The following is a 20,690-nucleotide window of genomic DNA, read 5'->3' as shown; positions in this document are numbered from 1 at the left end:
TTTCTGGACACGTCCACAATATCCTGAAAAGGGAGGATGCGCAGGCAGAAGTTGTGGTACATATTGGTACCAACAATGTAGGTAGAAAAATGGAGGAGGTGCAGAAAACAGAATACAGGGAGTTAGGAAGAAAGCTGAGAAACAGGACTTCAAGGGCAGTAATCTTGGGATTGATGCCTATGCCACTCAACAGTGAGGATAGGGAGGGAACGAGGTGGAGGATAAATGTGTGGCTGAAGAATTGGAGCAGGGTCAGGGATTCAGATTTCTGGGTAATTGGGATCTCTTCTGGGGCAGGTGGGACCTGTACCAAAGGGATTGGTTGCACTTGAATCCAAGGGGGAGCAATATTCTTGCAGGCAGGTTTACTAGAGTTGTTGGGAGTGGTTAAAACTAATATGGCAGGGGGATGGGAACCAGGAAGACAGAGCTGAGGATGAGCCAGCTGGTTTACAAGTAGATGATGGGTGTAACATGAATGTAAGGAAGGACAAGCCAATGACTGGGTACAAATGCAGACAGAGCAAAGAGTTAAATCATCCACAGAGGCAATATTCAAAAGGGCGATAAATGCAGGACTGAAGATATTGAATTTAAATGTGTATAGCATTTGGAATAAGGTGGACAAATTTGTGGCACAATTAGAGATTGGTCGGTATGACATTGTGGGTATCACTGAGTCGTGGCTGAAAGAAGGCCATAGTTGGGAGCTTAAATCGAAGGGTATACTTTGTATTGAAAGGACAGGCAGGAAGGCATAAGCAGTGGTGTGGCTCTGTTGGTAGAGAGATGGAACTACATCTTTAGAAAGAGGTGACAAAGGGACAGAGAATGTTGAATCTGTGGGTGGAGTTAAGAAATTACAAAGGTAAAGCCATTATGGGAATCATATATAGGCCTCCAAACAGCAGCCGAGATGTGGGGCTGAGATTGCAAGGGGAGCTGGAAAAGGCATGTAATAAGGGTAATGACACAATTGTAATGGGGGACTTCAATATGCAAGATGATTGGAAAAATCAGGTTGGTGTTGGATCACAAGAGAGGGAATTTGTTGAATGCCTACGAGATGGCTTTTTAGAGCAGTGTGTGCTTGAGCTACTCAGGGGAAAGCTATTTTAGATTGGGTGTTGTGTCATAACCCAGATCTTATTAGGGAGCTTAATGATAAGGAACCCTTAGGAGACAGTGATCATAATATGATTGAATTTATACTGCAGTTTGAGAGGGAGAAGAACAAGTCACATGTATCTGTATTACAATGAATTAAAGGGAATTACAGAGGCATGAGAGAGGAGCTTGCCCAGGTGGATTGGAAGCAATACTGACGGCGATGATGGCAGAGCAGAGATGGCTGAAGTTTCTGGGAATAGTTCACAAGGATCAATATGTCCCACAGAAGAAGTAGTTGTCAAATGGCAGGGTTAGGCAACTGTGGCTGACAAAGGAAGTTCAGGACTATGTAAAAGCCAAGGAAAGAGCATTTAAGGCAGCAAATATGAGTGGGAAGTTGGATGATTGGGAAGCTTTTAAAATTCAACAAAAAGTAACCAAAAAAAGCTATAAGAAGGGAAAAGATGAAATATGACAGCAGACTAACCAATAATGTAAAGCAGGACACCAAAATGTTTTTCAGTGATTTAACGAGTAAAGGGTGCGGGGTAAGAGTTGAAATTGGACAACTGGAAAATGATGGTGTTGTTGTAGTAATGGGGGACAAAGAAATGGCAGATGAACTTAATGGATACTCTGCATCTGTCTTCACTGTGGAAGACACTAGCAGTGTGCCAGAGGTCCGTGAGTGTCAGGGAGCAGGAGTGAGTGCCATTGCTATTACAAAGGAAAAAGTGCGGGGCAAACTCTAAGGTCTTAAGTTGAATAAGTTACTTAGACCAGATGGACTACATACCAGAGTTCTGAGAGAAGCTGGTGAAGAGATAATGGATGCATTGGTCATGATCTTTCAAGAATCATTTGATTCTGACAAGGTCCTGGAGGACTGGAAGTTTGCAAATGTCACTTTACTCTTTAAGAAGGGAGGAAGGCAAAAGAAGGGAAATTATAGGCCAGATAGTTTAATCTCAGTGTTGGAGAGTGTTGGAGTCTATTATTAAGGTTGAGATTTCAGGGTACTTGGAGACCTAATGATAAAATAAGTCAAAATCAGCAAGGTTTCTGTAAAGGGAAATCCTGCCTGACAAACCTGTTAAAGGTTCTTCGAGGAAGTAACAAGCAGCGTGGGCAAAGGAGAGGCAGTGGATGTCATTTACTTGGATTTTCAGAAGGCATTTGATGAGGTGCCACACATGAGGCTGCTTAACAAAATAAAATTATATGCTGTTACAGGAAAGGTACTGGCATGGCAGACAGATAGGAGTCAGCAAGTGGGAATAAAGAGGATCTTTTCTGGTTGGCTGCTGATGACTAGTGGTGTTCCTCAGGGGGTCAGTATTGGGACCGTTACACTTCACATTGTTTGTCAATGATTAAGATGGTGGAATTGATGACTTTGTGGCAAAGTTTGCAGATGATACGAAGGTAGGTGGAGGGGTAGGTAGTGCTGAGAAAGCACTGCGATTGCAGCAGGTCTTAGACAAATTGGAAGAATGGGCAAAAAGGTGGCAGATGGAATACAGCGTTGGGAAATGTATGATAATGTATTTTGGTAAAAGGAACAATAGTGAAGGGAAGGGAAGATGGCGACGCGACGCAGCTCACAGCCGCCATTCTGGTGGTGATGTCTGTTATTTGTCAAGTAGGGTGCCATGCACAATCCTGATTTGACGGAGATGGATGTGAGAGCACGGAGGAACATCTGGTGAAACTTTTGGATTGCCTGCTTCGCTGCTGCTGCTACTGTATGGTAACCAGAATCTTTGGAGGAGAAGACCCCGAGTCCTCGGCTTTGCTTGTTGCTTGGTGGCCGGGGCGGGGTCGAAGTGCTTGGCAGAGGATGGTGCTCGGAGAGGCTGTGTCAGAGGGGCTGGTTGAGGCTCGAAGTTTTCAGACTGACTCAGAGTCCGCTGGGGTCGGGTGCTTCCAATGGTGCTGGATCGGCAAGTTGGCGGCGCTTGGAGGTTCATGGCGGGAAGAGTTCCTCCCTTCTGCCGCCTGCGTGAGATGACGAGTCTATCGGGACTTTGTGACTTATTTTTACCGTGCCCATGGTCTACTCTTTATCAAATTATGGTATTGCTTTGCTCTGTTTTAACTATATGTTATAATTATGTGGTTTTGCCAATTTTAGTCTTGGCTTGTCCTGTGTTTTCTTGTGATATCATTCTGGAGGAACGTTGTATCATTTTTTAATGCATGCATTTCTAAATGACAATAAACGAAGACTGAGTGTCCTCATGAACTATTATCTAAATGGGGAGAAGTATCAAACATCAGAAGTGCAGAGATACTTAGAAGTCTCCCAGCAGATTAATTTACATGTTGAGTCTGTGTTAAAGAAGGCAAATGCAATGTTGGCATTTATTTCAAGGGGAATGGAATATAAAAACAAGGAGAAAATGCTGAGCCTTTATAAGATACTAGTCAGTACGCAATTATGAGTATTGTCAACAGTTTTGATTCCCTTATCTCACAAATGATGTGTTGTCATTGGATAGAGTCCAGAGGAGGTTCACAATGATGATTCCAGGAAAGAAGGGGCTAACAGATGAGGAGCATTTGGCAGCTTTGGGCCTGTACTCACCAGAATTTAGAAGAATGCGGTGGGCTGGGGTATCTCATTGAAACCTACCAAATGTTGAAAGGACTAGATAGGGTGGATGTGGAGAGGATGATTCCTGTGGTGGGCATATCCAGAACTAGAGGGCACAGGCTCAAAATTGAGGGGCAACCCTTTACAACAGAGGTAAAGAGGAATTTTTTTAGTAGAGAGAAGTAAATCTGTGGAATGCTCTGCCACAGCTGCAGTGGAGGCCAAATCCATGCGTATACTTAAACCAGAAGTTGATTGTTTCCTGATCAGTCAGGACATCGAAAGATATGGCAAGAAGTCAGGTGTATGGGGTTGAGTGGGATCTGGGATCAGCCATGATGGAATGGTGGAGCAAACTCCATGGGCTGATTCTGCTTCTATGTCTTATGGTCTTACACTAACAATGAATAAATGAATTGTATTGCCATATGTAAAGAACATCTTGGAAATGACAGCAAGATTGCATGACGAAGAAGAGTGACACCATTTCAACTGGACAACAGCCAGTCTTGACTCAAGCAAGAACAAGAAAAGAACAAAAATTTCTCAAAACATATTTCTCTAAAGAAGGATCCATCTACAAACACATTGACATTGATTATGTATATGAACCCTTATGGAGAAAAGAGAAACAGCAAGGCCAACAATCAATGAATGACCAGTAATCTCAGGATCTGGACAACGAAGCAGACACTTCCAACAGACCTCCCTCAAAGCTAGCCAATCAGAATCTTCTACTTTCACAGTGTTTTGAACTAGCCAACCAGATCACAACATCTAACCAATATCCATTCGGACCCCGGAGGAGTATCTAAGCCGGCCTTCTGAGGAGACAACACCCTCCACTGTGCACTGATGATGGCTTCTCAATTGGAGCAGAAATGCCTGCAAGCATTTTGCCAAGCTCAGCAACGACAAACATCCAGAGCTGAACAGAGTCAACATGGATTTATGCAAAGGAAATTATGTTAATCTAATCTGGTGCTCCAGTACAATAGAAAAGTGGGAGCCAGAGGACATTGGATTTTCAGTTGGCTTACAAAACAGTTCTGCATGCCGTAGTCAACATGGTTACAGATTGTGGATGCGAAGATATAGTGAGAACTGAAAACTGGACAGAAAGCGGAGAGAATAAGATGGATTTCCTCTGTTTGCTAAGCTGTACTGAGTGGGGTATGTCAGCAGACCGTGCTTAGGTCCAGCTGTTCACAATCTATATCAACAATTTGGGTGAGGTTACAGCAAGTCATTTTTCCAAACTTCTGTTAATAATATCAGGATTGTGAATACAGAAGACAACATGGAGAGGATTCACTAAACTATGGTAATCAGAGCGAAAGGGCAAGAACATGGCATTTGGAATACAGTCAAATCTGAACACAGTGAGGGTGCTGAACGACAAGCATGACATAGTGAGGGTGTTGACTGACAAGCGTAACACTGGTGTGAACATAATGAGCGTGAATTACAAGATGACACTGGTGTGAACATAGTGAGGGTGATAGATGACAATGTGACACTGGTGTGAACATAGTGAGAGTGTTGGATGACAATGTGACACTGGTGTGATCATAGTGAGGGGGTGTTGGATGACAATGTGACACTGGTGTGATCATAGTAAGGGTGTTGGATGACAATGTGACACTGGTGTGAACATAGTGAGAGTGTTGGATGACAATGTGACACTAGTGTGATCATAGTAAGGGTGTTGGATGACAATGTGACACTGGTATTAACATAGTGAGAGTGTTGGATGACAATGTGACACTGGTGTGAACATAGAGAGGGGGTGTTGGATGACAATGTGACACTGGTGTGAACATAGTGAGGGGGTGTTGGATGACAATGTGACACTGGTATTAACATAGTGAGAGTATTGGATGACAATGTGACACTGGTATTAACATAGTGAGGGGGTGTTGGATGACAATGTGACACTGGTGTGAACATAGTGAGAGTGTTGGATGACAATGTGACACTAGTGTGATCATAGTGAGAGTGTTGGATGACAATGTGACACTGGTATTAACATAGTGAGAGTGTTGGATGACAATGTGACACTGGTGTGAACATAGAGAGGGGGTGTTGGATGACAATGTGACACTGGTGTGAACATAGTGAGGGTGTTGGATGACAATGTGACACTGGTGTGATCATAGTGAGAGTGTTGGATAACAATGTGACACTGGTATTAACATAGTGAGGGTGTTGGATGACAATGTGACACTAGTGTGAACATAGAGAGGGGATGTTGGATGACAATGTGACACTGGTGTGAACATAGTGAGGGGGTGTTGGATGGCAATGTGACACTGGTGTGAACATAGTGAGGGTGTTGGATGAAAAGTGTGACACAGGAGTGAACATTGTGACGACAAATGTAAACGTAGTGAGGGTGATGGAAGACAATTGTGACACTGGCGTGAAAATATTCAGGGTATTAGATGACAAGGATTATGCTGGGTTACATTAGCCCATCTTAAGTGAAGCTAACGTTCACCTTTCCGATTTCCTCTTTTTTAAAATCAAATGGCCTCATGCCTTATTGTGTTACAAGTCATAAAAAAATACTGATTCTACTTACCATCTACAACCATCCTCTGACTTTTGAGGGCAAGCTAATTCTGAATCCACCTCTTGTTTCCCTGTACGCCATGCCTCCTGACTTTTTGGGTGAGCCTTCCACGGGGAACCTTGTCAAACATATTACTAAACACCACATCCACCACTCTACCTTCATTGAACTGTTTTGTTATTTCCTCAAAAAAAAGTGAATCAGGCTTGTGACACAAGACCTGCCCTCCCCAAAGCCATGCTGACTGTCCATAATAAGACTATATTTCTTCAAATGCTCATAAATCTTATCCCTAAGAATCCTCTTATTAGTTTGCCTGCTTCTAACACAATGAGTGACTGTGGAGGCCAAGTCTTTGGGTGTATTTAAGGCAGAGGTAGATAGGTTCTTGATTAGCCAGGGCATCAAAGGGTATGGGGTGAAGGCAGGGGAGTGGGGATGACTGGAAGAATTGGATCAGCCCATGATTGAATGGCACAGCAGACTCAATGGGCCAAATGGCCTACTTCTGCTCTTATATCTTATGGTCTATAATTCCCAAATTTTTCATTATCACCTTGTTCTCGTCACACAGCACAAGAACAAGGCTCTTCAGCATGACCTGTCCAAGCTGACTAAGATTTCCATCTAAGCTCATCCCATTTGCCTGCGATCGACCCATATGTTTCTAAACCTTTCCTATCCAGGTATCAGTCCAAGTATCTTCTAAATGTTGTTAATGTACCTACCTGAACCACTTCCTCAGGCAGCTTATACCATACACTGACCACTCCCTCGATGAAAGTTTCCCCTCAGGTTTATAAAAAATTTCACAATGTGACTTATCTGCTTTAGTTCTTGATTCCCCAACCCTGGGGAAAGACTAAGCACATTCACCCTCTCTCTGACCCTCATTATTTTAGACATTTCTATAAGATCACCGTCAGTCTCCTACACGCCATTGAAAAGAGGCCCAACGTGCTCAATTTCTCTCCAGTATTCAGTCCCTTGAGCCCTGGCAACATCTTCATAAAGTTGCTCTGTGCTCTTTCCAGCTTAATGGCATAATTCCAATAGCAGTGTTACCAAATTTGAACATGATATTCCAAAAGTGGCTTCACCAATGCCTTGTACAGCTGCAGCGTAACATCCTCACTTCTACAGTCATCGCAACACTGTCAATGCCATTACACCTCATTCAAACCAGAGGTACACAGAAATGTCTTCTCTCAGAGGGTGGTGAATCTGTGGAATTCTCTGCACCCCCAAAGGTGGTGGAGTCCAGATCATTGAATAGTTTAAGATGTAGATGGATAAATATTTGAAAGATGAAGAAACTGAGATTTGTAGGGAATTGGCACAGAAAGGAGTTGCAGCCAACACTGATTACATTGAATGGTGGGGGAGGCCTATTCCTCATAGTTCCCTGCCATACCGTTTTCAGCTCCTCCTGACCCTTCGCCCGCCCATCCTTCTATGCAGGGGTGTTTGCTCCAACCACACAGGCTGAGCAGGTCATTTTCTGAGGGTGTTGGATGTACTCTGCTGGGGAATTAGTTGAACAAGAAGAAGTACAGGATAAAGACTGCGCTGAAATGGAATCAGTACAGCCCACACCACTTTCAAGCTCCTCTAAATGTGGTGTGAGATGTGGTGGGGTGGGAGACAGGGTCAAGTGAGGGAGAAGACACAATCTTCTGGCGCTGCAGTATATTGGCCTTCATATGGGATGGCTCAGCTGATACAGGAGAATAAGGAGATGATGGACAAGAACTATAGAGAGGTAGTTATCTATCTGTAAGTTGCACGAGGCAAGAGCCTGGGTGACTGGGAAAAGAAGTGGGCAGCTAGTGCAGTGTACCCGTGGTCATTCCCCTAAGTCTCCACTTTGGATATTGCACAGAGGGACGACCTACCAGGGAGGGGGTGCACAGCGACTAGGTTCCTGGCATTGAGTCTGGTGCTGTGGCTCGGAAGAGGAGAGGGGGAAGAGGAGTGCAATAGTGATAGAGGAATCTATAGTCGGAGGAGTAGACACTAGATCCTGTGAACATGAAAGAGACACCCACTGGCACGTTGCCTCACAGGAGATAGGGTCAAGGACATCTTGGATCGGGTCCACAGCATTCTTAAGTGAGAGGGTGAGTAGCCAGAAGGCTTGAAACATATTGGCCCCAATGACATGGGTAAGAAAAGGGAAGAGGTCCTGAAGGGAGAATTTAGGGAGTTAGGTAGAAAGCTGAAAAACAGAATTTCCAGGATAGTAATCTCTGGATTGCTGCCTGTGCCACAGGCCAGTGAGGGTACGAATAGGATGATTTGGTAGATGAATGTGTGGTTGAGGAACTGGTGCAGGAGCAGGGCTTTAGATTTTTGGATCATTGAGTTCTCTTCTAGGGAAATTATGCCCTGTACAAAAGGGATGGGTCACACCTGAACCTGAAGGGGACCAATATCTTTCTGGGCAGGTTTACTAGAACTGTTGGGGAGGGTTGAAACTAATTTGGCAAGAGGATAGGAATTGAAGAGATAGGGCTGATGATGGGGTGGTTGGTATACAATTAGATGCACTGTGCAGTAAGACTTCAGGAAGGACAAGCAAATGATAGGGCAAAATTTCAGTCAGTGGAATGACTTGTGGTGTAACAGGAGGACACAATGAAAAAGGATGATGAATACAGGTGTGAGGGTGTTAAATATGAATGCTTGCAGTATACAGAATAAGATAGAGACTGGCGCGTATGATGAGTGGGCATCATTGTGTCCTGGCTGAAAGAAGGTTATAGTTGGGAGCTTATCATCCAAGGATACACATTATATTAAAAGGACAGGTAGGTAGGCAGAGGGGTTGGCATGACTGTTGGTAAAAAAAAAATGAAATCAAATCCTTTAGACAGAGGTGACATAGGATCGGAAGATGTAGAATCCTTGTGGGCAGAGTTAAGAGATTGCGAGGTAAAAAGATCTTGATGAAAGTTATATACCCGCCTCCAAATAGTAACCAGGATGTGGGCTATAAATTACAATGGGAGGCAGAAAAGGCATATCAACAGGGCAATATTACAAGTCATGGGAGATTTCATACAGTCTGGGAAAATCAGGTAAGTGCCGGATGACCAGAGAGGATTTGTAGAATGCCTACAAGATGGCTTTTTAGAACAGCTTGTGGTTGAGCCCACCAGGGGAGAGGCTGTTCCAGATTGGGTATTATAATTCGGGAGCTTAAGGTAAAGGAACGTTTAAGCAGACATTGATAAATTCTTGATTAGTCAGGACATTAAGGGATACTGGGATAAGGCAGGAGACTTGGGCTGAGAGGGAAAATGTATAAATTATGATGAAATGACAAAGCAGACACGATGGGCCAAAAGGCATAATTTTGCTCCTATGTCTTATGCTGTTAGGGAACCCTTAAGAGGCAGTGATCGTAATACAATAGAATTCACCCTGCAGTTTGAGAGGGAGAAGCTAAAGTCAGATGTATCATTATCACAGTGGAGTAAAGGGAATTACAGATACACGAGAGAGGAGCTGGCCAAAGTTGACTGGTAGGGATGATGGCAGAACTGACTGACTGGAGTTTCTGGGAGCAATTCAGAAGGCGCAGAATAGATACATCCCAAAGAAGGAGTATTCCAAAGACAGGATGACACAACTGTCACTGACAAAGGAAGTCAAAGCCAAGATAAAAGCAAAAGAGAGGGCATAAAACACAGCAAAAATTAATACTATATTCTGCCATCATATTTGACCTACCAAAATGAACAACCTCACACTTATCTGGGTTGAACTCCATTTGCCACTTCTCAGCCCATTTTGCATCACATCAATATTCCGCTGTAACCTCCGACAGCCCTCCACACTATCCAAAACACCCCCAAACTTTGTGTCATCAGCAAATTTACTAACCCATCCCTTCACTTCCTCATCCATTTATAAAAATCACAAAGAGTAAGGGTCCCAGAACAGATCTCTGACGCACACCACTGGTGACCAACCTCCATGCAGAGTAAAAGCCGTCTACAACCACTCTTTGTCTTCTGTGGGCAAGCCATTTCTGGATCCACAGAACAATGTCCCCTTGGATCCCATGCTTCCTTACTTTCTCAATCAGCTTTGCATGGGGTACCTTATCAAATGCCTTGCTGAAATCCATATACACTACATCTACGGCTTTACCTTCAGATTGTTATTAATGATTATGATATAGTTGGGAGCACAGAGACATGGCTCCAGGGTGACCAAGGATGGGAGCTCAACGTTCAGGGATATTCAATATTCAGGAGGGATAGACATGAAGGAAGGGGAGGTGGGGTGGCATTGCTGGTTAAAGAAGGATTAACGCAATAGAAAGGAAGGACATAAGCCGGGAAGATGTGGAATCGATATGGGTAGAGCTGCGTAACACTAAGGGGCAGAAGACGCTGGTGGGAGTTGTGTACAGGCCACCTAACAGTAGTAGTGAGGTCGGAGATGGTATTAAACAGGAAATTAGAAATGTGTGCAATAAAGGAACAGCAGTTATAATGGGTGACTTCAATCTACATGTAGATTGGGTGAACCAAATTGGTAAAGGTGCTGAGGAAGAGGATTTCTTGGAATGTATGCGGGATGGTTTTTTGAACCAACATGTCGAGGAACCAACTTGAGGGCAGGCTATTCTGGACTGGGTTTGAGCAATGAGGAAGGGTTAATTAGCAATCTTGTCATGAGAGGCCCCTTGGGTAAGAGTGACCATAATATGGTGGAATTCTTCATTAAGATGGAGAGTGACATAGTTAATTCAGAAACAAAGGTTCTGAACTTAAAGAGGGGTAACTTTGAAGGTATGAGATGTGAATTAGCTAAGATAGACTGGCAAATGACACTTAAAGGATTGACGGTGGATATGCAATGGCAAGCATTTAAAGGTTGCCTGGATGAACTACAACAATTGTTCATCCCAGTTTGGCAAAAGAATAAATCAAGGAAGGTAGTGCACCCGTGGCTGACAAGAGAAATTAAGGATAGTATCAATTCCAAAGAAGAAGCATACAAATTAGCCAGAGAAAGTGGCTCACCTGAGGACTGGGAGAAATTCAGAGTTCAGCAGAGGAGGACAAAGGGCTTAATTAGGAAGGGGAAAAAAGATTATGAGAGAAAACTGGCAGGGAACATAAAAACTGACTGTAAAAGCTTTTATAGATATGTAAAAAGGAAAAGACTGGTAAAGGCAAATGTAGGTCCCCTACAGACAGAAACAAGTGAATTGATTATGGGGAGCAAGGACATGGCAGACCAATTGAATAATTACTTTGGTTCTGTCTTCACTAAGGAGGACATAAATAATCTTCCAGAAATAGTAGGGGACAGAGGGTCCAGTGAGATGGAGGAACTGAGCGAAATACATTTTAGTAGGGAAGTGGTGTTAGGCAAATTGAAGGGATTGAAGGCAGATAAATCCCCAGGGCCAGATGGTCTGCATCCTAGAGTGCTTAAGGAAGTAGCCCACGAAATAGTGGATGCATTAGTGATAATTTTTCAAAACTCGTTAGATTCTGGACTAGTTCCTGAAGATTGGAGGGTGGCTAATGTAACCCCACTTTTTAAAAAAGGAGGGAGAGAGAAACCGGGGAATTATAGACCGGTTAGCCTAACGTCGGTGGTGGGGAAACTGCTGGAGTCAGTTATCAAAGATGTGATAACAGCACATTTGGAAAGCGGTGAAATCATCGGACAATGTCAGCATGGATTTGTGAAAGGAAAATCATGTCTGACGAATCTCATAGAATTTTTTGAGGATATAACTAGTAGAGTGGATAGGGGAGAACCAGTGGATGTGGTATATTTGGATTTTCAAAAGGCTTTTGACAAGGTCCTACACAGGAGATTAGTGTGCAAACTTAAAGCACACGGTATTGGGGGTAAGGTATTGATGTGGATGGAGAATTGGTTAGCAGACAGGAAGCAAAGAGTGGGAATAAACGGGACCTTTTCAGAATGGCAGGCGGTGACTAGTGGGGTACCGCAAGGCTCAGTGCTGGGACCCCAGTTGTTTACAATATATATTAATGACTTGGATGAGGGAATTAAATGCAGCATCTCCAAGTTTGCGGATGACACGAAGCTGGGTGGCAGTGTTAGCTGTGAGGAGGATGCTAAGAGGATGCAGAGTGACTTGGATAGGTTGGGTGAGTGGGCAAATTCATGGCAGATGCAATTTAATGTGGATAAATGTGAAGTTATCCACTTTGGTGGCAAAAATAGGAAAACAGATTATTATCTGAATGGTGGCCGATTAGGAAAAGGGGAGGTGCAATGAGACCTGGGTGTCATTATACACCAGTCATTGAAAGTGGGCATGCAGGTACAGCAGGCGGTGAAAAAGGCGAATGGTATGCTGGCATTTATAGCGAGAGGATTCGAGTACAGGAGCAGGGAGGTACTACTGCAGTTGTACAAGGCCTTGGTGAGACCACACCTGGAGTATTGTGTGCAGTTTTGGTCCCCTAATCTGAGGAAAGACATCCTTGCCATAGAGGGAGTACAAAGAAGGTTCATCAGATTGATTCCTGGGATGGCAGGACTTTCATATGAAGAAAGACTGGATGAACTGGGCTTGTACTCGTTGGAATTTAGAAGATTGAGGGGGGATCTGATTGAAACGTATAAAATCCTAAAGGGATTGGACAGGCTAGATGCAGGAAGATTGTTCCCGATGTTGGGGAAGTCCAGAACAAGGGGTCACAGTTTGAGGATAAAGGGGAAGCCTTTTAGGACCGAGATTAGGAAAAACTTCTTCACACAGAAAGTGGTGAATCTGTGGAATTCTCTGCCACAGGAAACAGTTGAGGCCAGTTCATTAGCTATATTTAAGATATGGCCCTTGTGGCTACGGGGATCAGGGGGTATGGAGGGAAGGCTGGGGCGGGGTTCTGAGTTGGATGATCAGCCATGATCATAATAAATGGCGGTGCAGGCTCGAAAGGCTCACCTGCACCTATTTTCTATGTTTCTATCAATGTGTTTAGTCATATCCTCAAGAAATTCAATTAGGCTCGTAAAGCACGACCTGCCTTTCACAAAGCCATGCTGTCTATTCCTAATCATATTATGCCTCTCTAAACATTCATAAATCCAGCCTCTCAGGATCTTCTCCATCAACTGAAGTAAGACTCACTGGTCTGTAATTTCCTGGGGTATCTCTGCTACCTCTCTTGAATAATGGAATAATCTTCCTCAACCCTCTAATCAGCAATCTCCTCCCTTGCCTCCCACAGTAGCCTGGGGTGCACCTTGTCTGGTCCTGGTGACTTATCCAACTTAATACTTTTCAAAAGCTCCAGCACATCCTCTTTCTTAATATCTACACGCTGAAGCTTTTCAGTCCGCTGTAAGTCATCCCTACAATCACCAAGATCTTTTTCCGTAGTGAATACTGAAGAAAAGTACTTAATAAGTACCTCTGCTATCTCCTCCGGTTGCATACACTTTTCCACTGTCACACTTGATTGGTCCTATAACCTCTCTTCTTATCCTCTTGCTCTTCACATACTTGCAGAATGCCTTGGGGTTTTCTTTAATCCTGCTCGCCAAGGCCTTCTCATGACCCCTTCTGGCTCTCCTAATTTCTTTCTTCAGCTCCTTCCTGCTCGCCTTATAATCTTCTAGATCTCTATCATTACCTAGTTTTTTGAACCTTTCATAAGCTCTTCTTTTCTTCTTGACTAGATTTACAACAGCCTTTGTAAACCACGGTTCCTGTACCTCACCATCCTTTCCCTGTCTCATTGGAACGTACCTATGCAGAACTCCACGCAAATATCCCCTGAACATTTGCCACATTTATTCTGTACATTTCCCTGAGAACATCTATTCCCAATTTATGCTTCCAAGTTCCTGCCTGATAGCTGCATATTTCCCCTTACTCCAATTAAATGCTTTTCTAACTTGTCTGTTCCTATCCCTTTCCAAATCTATGGTAAAGGAGATAGAGTTGTGATTACTTCTCCAAAATGCTCTCTCACAGAGAGATCTGACACCTGACCAGGTTCATTTCCCAATACCAGATCAAGTACAGCCTCTCCTCTTGTAGGCTTATCTACATATTGTGTCAAGAAACCTTCTTGAACACATCTAACAAACTCCACCCCATCTAAACCCCTTATTCTAGGGAGATGCCAATCAATATCTGGGAAATTAAAATCTCCCACCACGACAACCCTGTTATTATTACAACTTTCCAGAATCTGTCTCCCTATCTGCTCCTCGATGTCACTGTTACTATTGGGTGGTCTATAAAAAACACCCAGTAGAGTTATTGACCCCTTCCTGTTTCTAACTTCCACCCACAGAGACTCAGCAGACAATCCCTCCATGACTTCCTCCTTTTCTGCAGCCATGACACTATCCCTGATCAGCAGTGCCATGCCCCCACCTCTTTTGACTCCCTCCCTGTCCTTTCTGAAACATCTAAAGCCTGGCACTCAAAGTAACCATTCCTGCCCCAAGCCATCGAAGTCTCTGTAATGGCCAGAACATCATAGCTCCAAGTGCTGATCCACATTCTAAGCTCATCTGCTTTGTTCATAATACTCCTCGCATTAAAATAGACACACCTCAAACCATCGGTCTGAGTGCGTCCCTTCTCTATCACCCCCCTATCCTCCCTCTCGCACTGTCTCCAGGCTTTCTCTATTTGTGAGCCAACCGCCTCTTCCTCTGAATCTTCAGTTTGGATCCCACCCCCCAGCAATCCTAGTGTAAACTCTCCCCAATAGGATATTGGTACCCCTGGGATTCAAGTGCAACCCATCCTTTTTGTACAGGTCGCTCCTGGCCCAAAAGGGGTCCCAGTGATCCAGAAATCTGAATCCCTGCCCTATGCTCCAATCCCTCAGCCACGCATTCATCCTCCACCTCACCCTATTCCTATACTCATTGTCGGGTGGTACAGGCAGTAATCCCAAGATGACTACCTTTGTGGTCCTGCTTCTCAATTTCCTTCCTAACTCCCTGTAGTCTGCTTTCAGAATCTCCTCTCTTTTCCTGCCTATGTCATTGGCACCAATATGTACCGTGACCTCTGGTTGTTCTCCTTCCCACTTCAGGCTATCGTGGACGCGATCAGAAACATCCTGGACCCTGGCACCTGGGAGGCAAACTACCATCCGTGCTTCTTTCCTGCGTGAAACGTATGGTCATGCACTTTGGTGGGAGGAATAAAAGCATAAGACTATTTTCGAAATAGAGAGAAAACCTAAGAAAGGATGTGCTGACATTGGACAAGGTTCAGAGGAGGTTCACAAGAATGATTCTGGGAATGAATCATTCCCAGAATCATATAATGAGGAGTGTTTGATGGCCCTGGGCCTGTATTCGCTGGAGTTTAGAATAATTCTACTGGATGTTTTTTATAGACCCCCCAATAGTAACAGAGACATCAAGTGGCAGATAGGGTGGCAGATTCTGGAACAATACAATAATAACAGGGCTTTTGTGATGGGAGATTTAAACCTTCCTAATATTGACTGGCATCTCCTTAGTGCAAGGGATTTAGATGGGGTGGAGTTTGTTAGGTGTGTTCAGGAAGGTTTCCTGACGCAATATGTAGATAAGCCAACTAGAGGAGAGACTACTTGATTTGGTATTGGGAAATGAACCTTTTTAACCAATTTCCACCGGGATTAATAAAGTATGACTATGACTATGACTAACCTGGTCAGGTGTCAGATCTCTCAGTGGGAGAGCATTTTGCAGGTAGCAGTCACAACTCTATCTCCTTCAGCATAGCAATGGAGAGGGATAGGAGCAGACAATTTGGGAAAACATTTTATTAGGGTAGGGGGAAATATGATGCTGTTCGGCAGGAACTCGGGAACATAAATTGGGAGCAGATGTTCTCATGGAATTGCACAGAAATGTGGCAAATGTTCCAATGAGGCAGGGAAAGGATGGTAGGGTAAAAGAACCATGGGGTACAAAGGATATAGGAAATCTAGTTAAGAAGAAAAGAAAGGCTTACAAAAGGTTCTAGAAACTAGGTACTGTTAGAGCTCTAGAAAATTACAAGGATGCCAGGAAGGAGTTTAGGAATTAAATTAGGAGAGCTAAAAGGGGCCATGAGAAGGCCTTGGTGAGCAGGACTGAGGAAAACCCCAAGGCATTCTACAAGTATGTGGAGAGTAAGAGGATGACCTGTGTGAGAGTAGGAACAATCAGAACCATAGTGGAAATGTGTGCATAGAGCAAAAGGAGGTAGCAGAGGTACTTAATAAATACCTTGCTTCAGAATTCACCAGGGAAAAGAAGCTTAGAAATTGTGGGGATGACTTACAGCTGACTGAAACACTGGAATGTAGAGACATTAGGAAAGAGGATGTAATGGATCTTTTGAAAGGTATTAAGTTAGGTAAGTCACTGGGACCGAAGCAAGGGAGGAGATTTCTGAGCCTCTGGCGATGATCTTTGCATCATCAACAGGGACGGGAGAAGTACCAGAGGATTGGAATGTTGCAAATGTTGTTCCCTTGTCAAGGAAGGGAGTAGAGATAACCCAGGAAATTATAGACCAGTGATTCTTACTTCAGTGGTGGGCAAGTTGTTGGAGAAGATCCTGAGAGGTAGGATTTATGAGCATTTGGACAGATATAATCTGATTAGGGATAGTGAGCACGGCTTGATGAAGGTAGAGCAGTGGATGTAGTGTATATGGATTTCAATAAGGCATTTGATAAGGTTCCCCATGCGAGCCACATTCAGAAAGTATTGAGGCACGGGATCCAAGGAGACCTTGCTTTGTGGATCCAGAATTGGCTTGCCCACAGAAGGTAAAGGGTGATTGTAGATGGTTCATATTCTGCATGGAGGTCGGTGAAAAGTGGTGTTTCACAGAGATCTGTTCTGGGACCCCTCCTCTTTGTGATTTTTATAAATGACTTGAATGAGGAAGTAGTAAGTTTGCTGATAACACAAAAGTTGGGGGTGTCGTGGATAGTCTGGAGGGTTGTCAGAAGTTACAGTGCAACATCAACAGGATGCAGAACTGGGCTGAGAAGTGGCAGATGGAATTTAACCCAGATAAGTGTGAAGTGGTTCATTTCAGTAGGTTAAATTTGAAGACAGAATACAATATTAATGGTAAAACTCTTGGCAGTGTGGAGGATCGGCAAGATCTTGGGGTCCATGTCCATAGGACACTCAAAGCTGCTGCGCAGGTTGACAGTGTTGTTAAGAAGCCTTATGGTGTGCTAGCCTTCATCAACCGTGGGATTGAGTTCAAGAGCCGTGAGGTAATGTTACAGCTATATAAGACCTCAGCTAGATGCCACTTGGAGTACTGTGTTCAGTTCTGGTCACCTGACTACAGGAAGGATCTGGAACCCATAGAAAGAGTGTAGGGGAGATTTACAAGGATGTTGCCAAGATCGGAGAGCGTGCCTTATGAGAATAGGTTGAATGAACTTGGCCTTTTCTCCTTGGAGCGATGGAGGATGAGAAGTGACCTGATAAAGGCACTGATCATTTGGATTACCAGAGGCTTTTTTCCCAGTGCTGAAATGGCTAACACGACAGGGCATAGTTTAAGGTGCTTGGAAGTAGATACAAGGGGGATGTCAGAGGTAAGTTTTTCACACAGAGAGTGGTGGGTGCACGGAATGCACTGCCAGCAAAGGTGGTAGAGGCTCTTTTAAGAGTCTCTTAGATAGGTACATGGAGCTTAGAAAAATAGAGGGCTATGCGGTAGGGAAATTCCAGGCAGTTTCTAGAATAGGTTACATGGTTGGCAAGACATCGTGGGCCGCAGTCCCCGTAATGTGCTGTAGATTTCTATGTTTCTATGTTTCAGACTCAATGGGCTGAATAGCCTAATTCTGCTCTTATCACTTACAATCTTATGGTCTATCTAACGGCATCTCTCAAAGAACCAGTCAGAATACGCCAGAGCCTATTACCAACTGGGGTAGGAAAGAATGCAAGTCTTTACAACAGGCAGTAAGAACAGACACCACTCTGCATAGTTAACAGTGAAATTAGTTAATTTTAGCTTCACTTTTGATAATTTTGAACAGTAAACAAACCAACAACAAAAATCTTCCTCATCATGTTAAACAAGACAGAACAAAAGGAACTGTATATCCTATCAAAAAAGACAGTGTCCAAGGCATCCAACAGAGAGAAGAATGGTTCTAATGGGAATTTGGGGACATTTCTGCTCTTTGTCATTTTTAGTCAATATTTCTCATCACTAATTAAAGATTTTCAGACCTACATCTTTCCCAATTAAATCCATCCTGTTTTCCACAATTCCCCAAGGAGCAAATCCAATCGCACAGATCTTTCCCCGGGATTTGGAAGAATGATCTTTCAATGCATCGCCCACATGACGGATGACACCTGAAAATGAACAATGAAGAGTTATCGCAGGCCTTGAGAAAATTAGTAAAGTTGGGATGGAGGGAAGAGGAGTGAAGAAGAAATAGGAGGGAAAGAGGATAGAATGGGGAAGTAAAGAGGGAGAGAGAATTGATTAAGGTAGGTTGAGCAAGAGTGATGGGGTATAAGGATAGAGAGAGCTAGAGAAGACAGGATGGGAAGTGGAGGAATTCAGGAATAAGCAAATGGACAAGAAATAATCTATTCATGATGACATTTTCACCATTTAAAACACCAGGAACTCCACTCCTAAGGACTGGTCTTCTAAGCATTCTGACCCTCCAACTCCCAAGTAACCAGCTGCTAGATTCCTCAGACTGTTTGGTCTCCAACGAAATGTAAGGGTCTGCAGGCCAGGAAAATGGATTGCAAATAGATGCCAGAGTCGTTATTCTACTTGCTCACCTGTATTAACTCCAGCAGTAAATATCCAAGCTCCTGTGGTCATCGCTGCTTTGATCAGGCCCTTTCCAAACACCTGCTTCATCTTAGGCTGCAGCTCGAAGTTCTGAAGACCACCATGAACCGAAATGAGCAGCTTAGGAAGCTCAAGCTCCCACTCTGTGGTCATGAGGTGGAGCAGGAGCTCTGGCTTTGTGTCATAGGAGACACGGATATACTGCAACATACAGTGGAACAGTAAACTAACTCAAAAACATTATACAAACAAATTCTTCACAGATCTTCTTTGGCAGTTTCCATAGACCCCCAAATGCTAGGCATAGAACAAGGGACCTCCTTCTACCTATCAGATATATTGAACTTCCCTTGATATCCGTAGTGAGACTACATTCCCTGTTGAGCTGCTGTTTTGTGGAGGAAAATGTTACAGAGGGTTTCCTAAATCGATATGTTGAAGAATAACAAGGGAATGGTCCATTTAAAATCCTGTGTTATATAACAGCAATACTGACCAGGTCGTTAGGAAACATTCATCACAATATCATAACATTTTTAAAACAATTTGAATGTAATTTAGTTCATCTTAAACTAGGACTTAAATCCTAGAGAAGGAAATTACAAAGGCATGAGGCTTGAACTAGTGGTGGTAGATTTGGGAAGTAGTTTCAATAGCAAAGACTCAACTAATACCTGGGTAAAAGTAACATACATCACTTTAAGACAGGAGTTCCTCAGACCACTCGGTTAATGGTAGGGGTCCATGGAATAAAAAAGGTTGGCAACCCCTGCTTTAAGGAAAAACAATGAAAGTGGTTCAGCCACACGTGAGAGAATATGGAAATGGCCCAGGAAAGGACATCACCATGATGTTGCCAAGACCGGGGGGCTTGAGTTATGACAGTGGATAAATGAACCTGAATCTGAATATATATAATTATGTGATATATCCAAATTTGCCACCGTAGAAAGACATAAGACCAAAATTAGGCCATTCAGCCTATCATGTCTGCTCCACCATGGCTGATATATTATCCCTCTCAACCCTATTCTTCTGCCTTCTTCCTAATAACCATATAACAACTACAGCATGGAAACAGGCCATCTTGGCCCTTCTAGTCCGTGCCGAACTCTTACTCTCACCTAGTCCCACCGACCTGCACTCAGCCCGTAACCCTCCATTCCTTTCCTATCCATATACTTATCCAATTTAACTTCAAGCGACAACATCGAACCTACCTCAACCACTTCTGCTGGAAGCTCGTTCCACACAGCTACCGCTCTCTGAGTAAAGAAGTTCCCCCTCATGTTACCCCTAAACTTTTGCCCTTTAACTCCCAACTCACGTCCTCTTGTTTGAATCTCCCCCATTCTCAATGGAAAAAGCGTATCCACGTCAACTCTATCAATCCCCTTCATAATTTTAAACACCTCTATCAAGTCCCACCTCAACCTTCTACGCTCCAAAGAATAAAGACCTAACTTGTTCAACCTTTCTCTGTAAGTTAGGAGATGAAACCCAGGCAACACTTTTAGTAAACCTCCACTGTACTCTCTCAATTTTATTGGCATCTTTCCTATAATTCGGTGACCAGAACTGTACACAATACTCCAAAT

General features: G+C 43.6%; 1 protein-coding gene across 1 annotated transcript in view; it reads right to left on the bottom strand.

Annotated features, from left to right (window-relative positions):
* Positions 1-20,690, bottom strand: part of LOC140212235 (transient receptor potential cation channel subfamily M member 1-like) — a 333,942-nt gene that overhangs the window by 128,996 nt on the left and 184,256 nt on the right. Inside the window, exons 4-5 of the mRNA XM_072282961.1 lie at positions 19,080-19,293; positions 18,511-18,635 (exon numbers count right to left, since the gene is read on the bottom strand). Of these exons, the coding sequence (XP_072139062.1) occupies positions 18,511-18,635; positions 19,080-19,293 (339 nt within the window). The remainder of the gene's footprint in view (positions 1-18,510; positions 18,636-19,079; positions 19,294-20,690) is intronic.

Source organism: Mobula birostris, chromosome 18 (assembly GCF_030028105.1).
Source record: "Mobula birostris isolate sMobBir1 chromosome 18, sMobBir1.hap1, whole genome shotgun sequence".
Taxonomy (NCBI): Eukaryota; Metazoa; Chordata; class Chondrichthyes; order Myliobatiformes; family Myliobatidae; genus Mobula; species Mobula birostris.
This window is presented reverse-complemented; position numbering and strand designations above follow the sequence as displayed.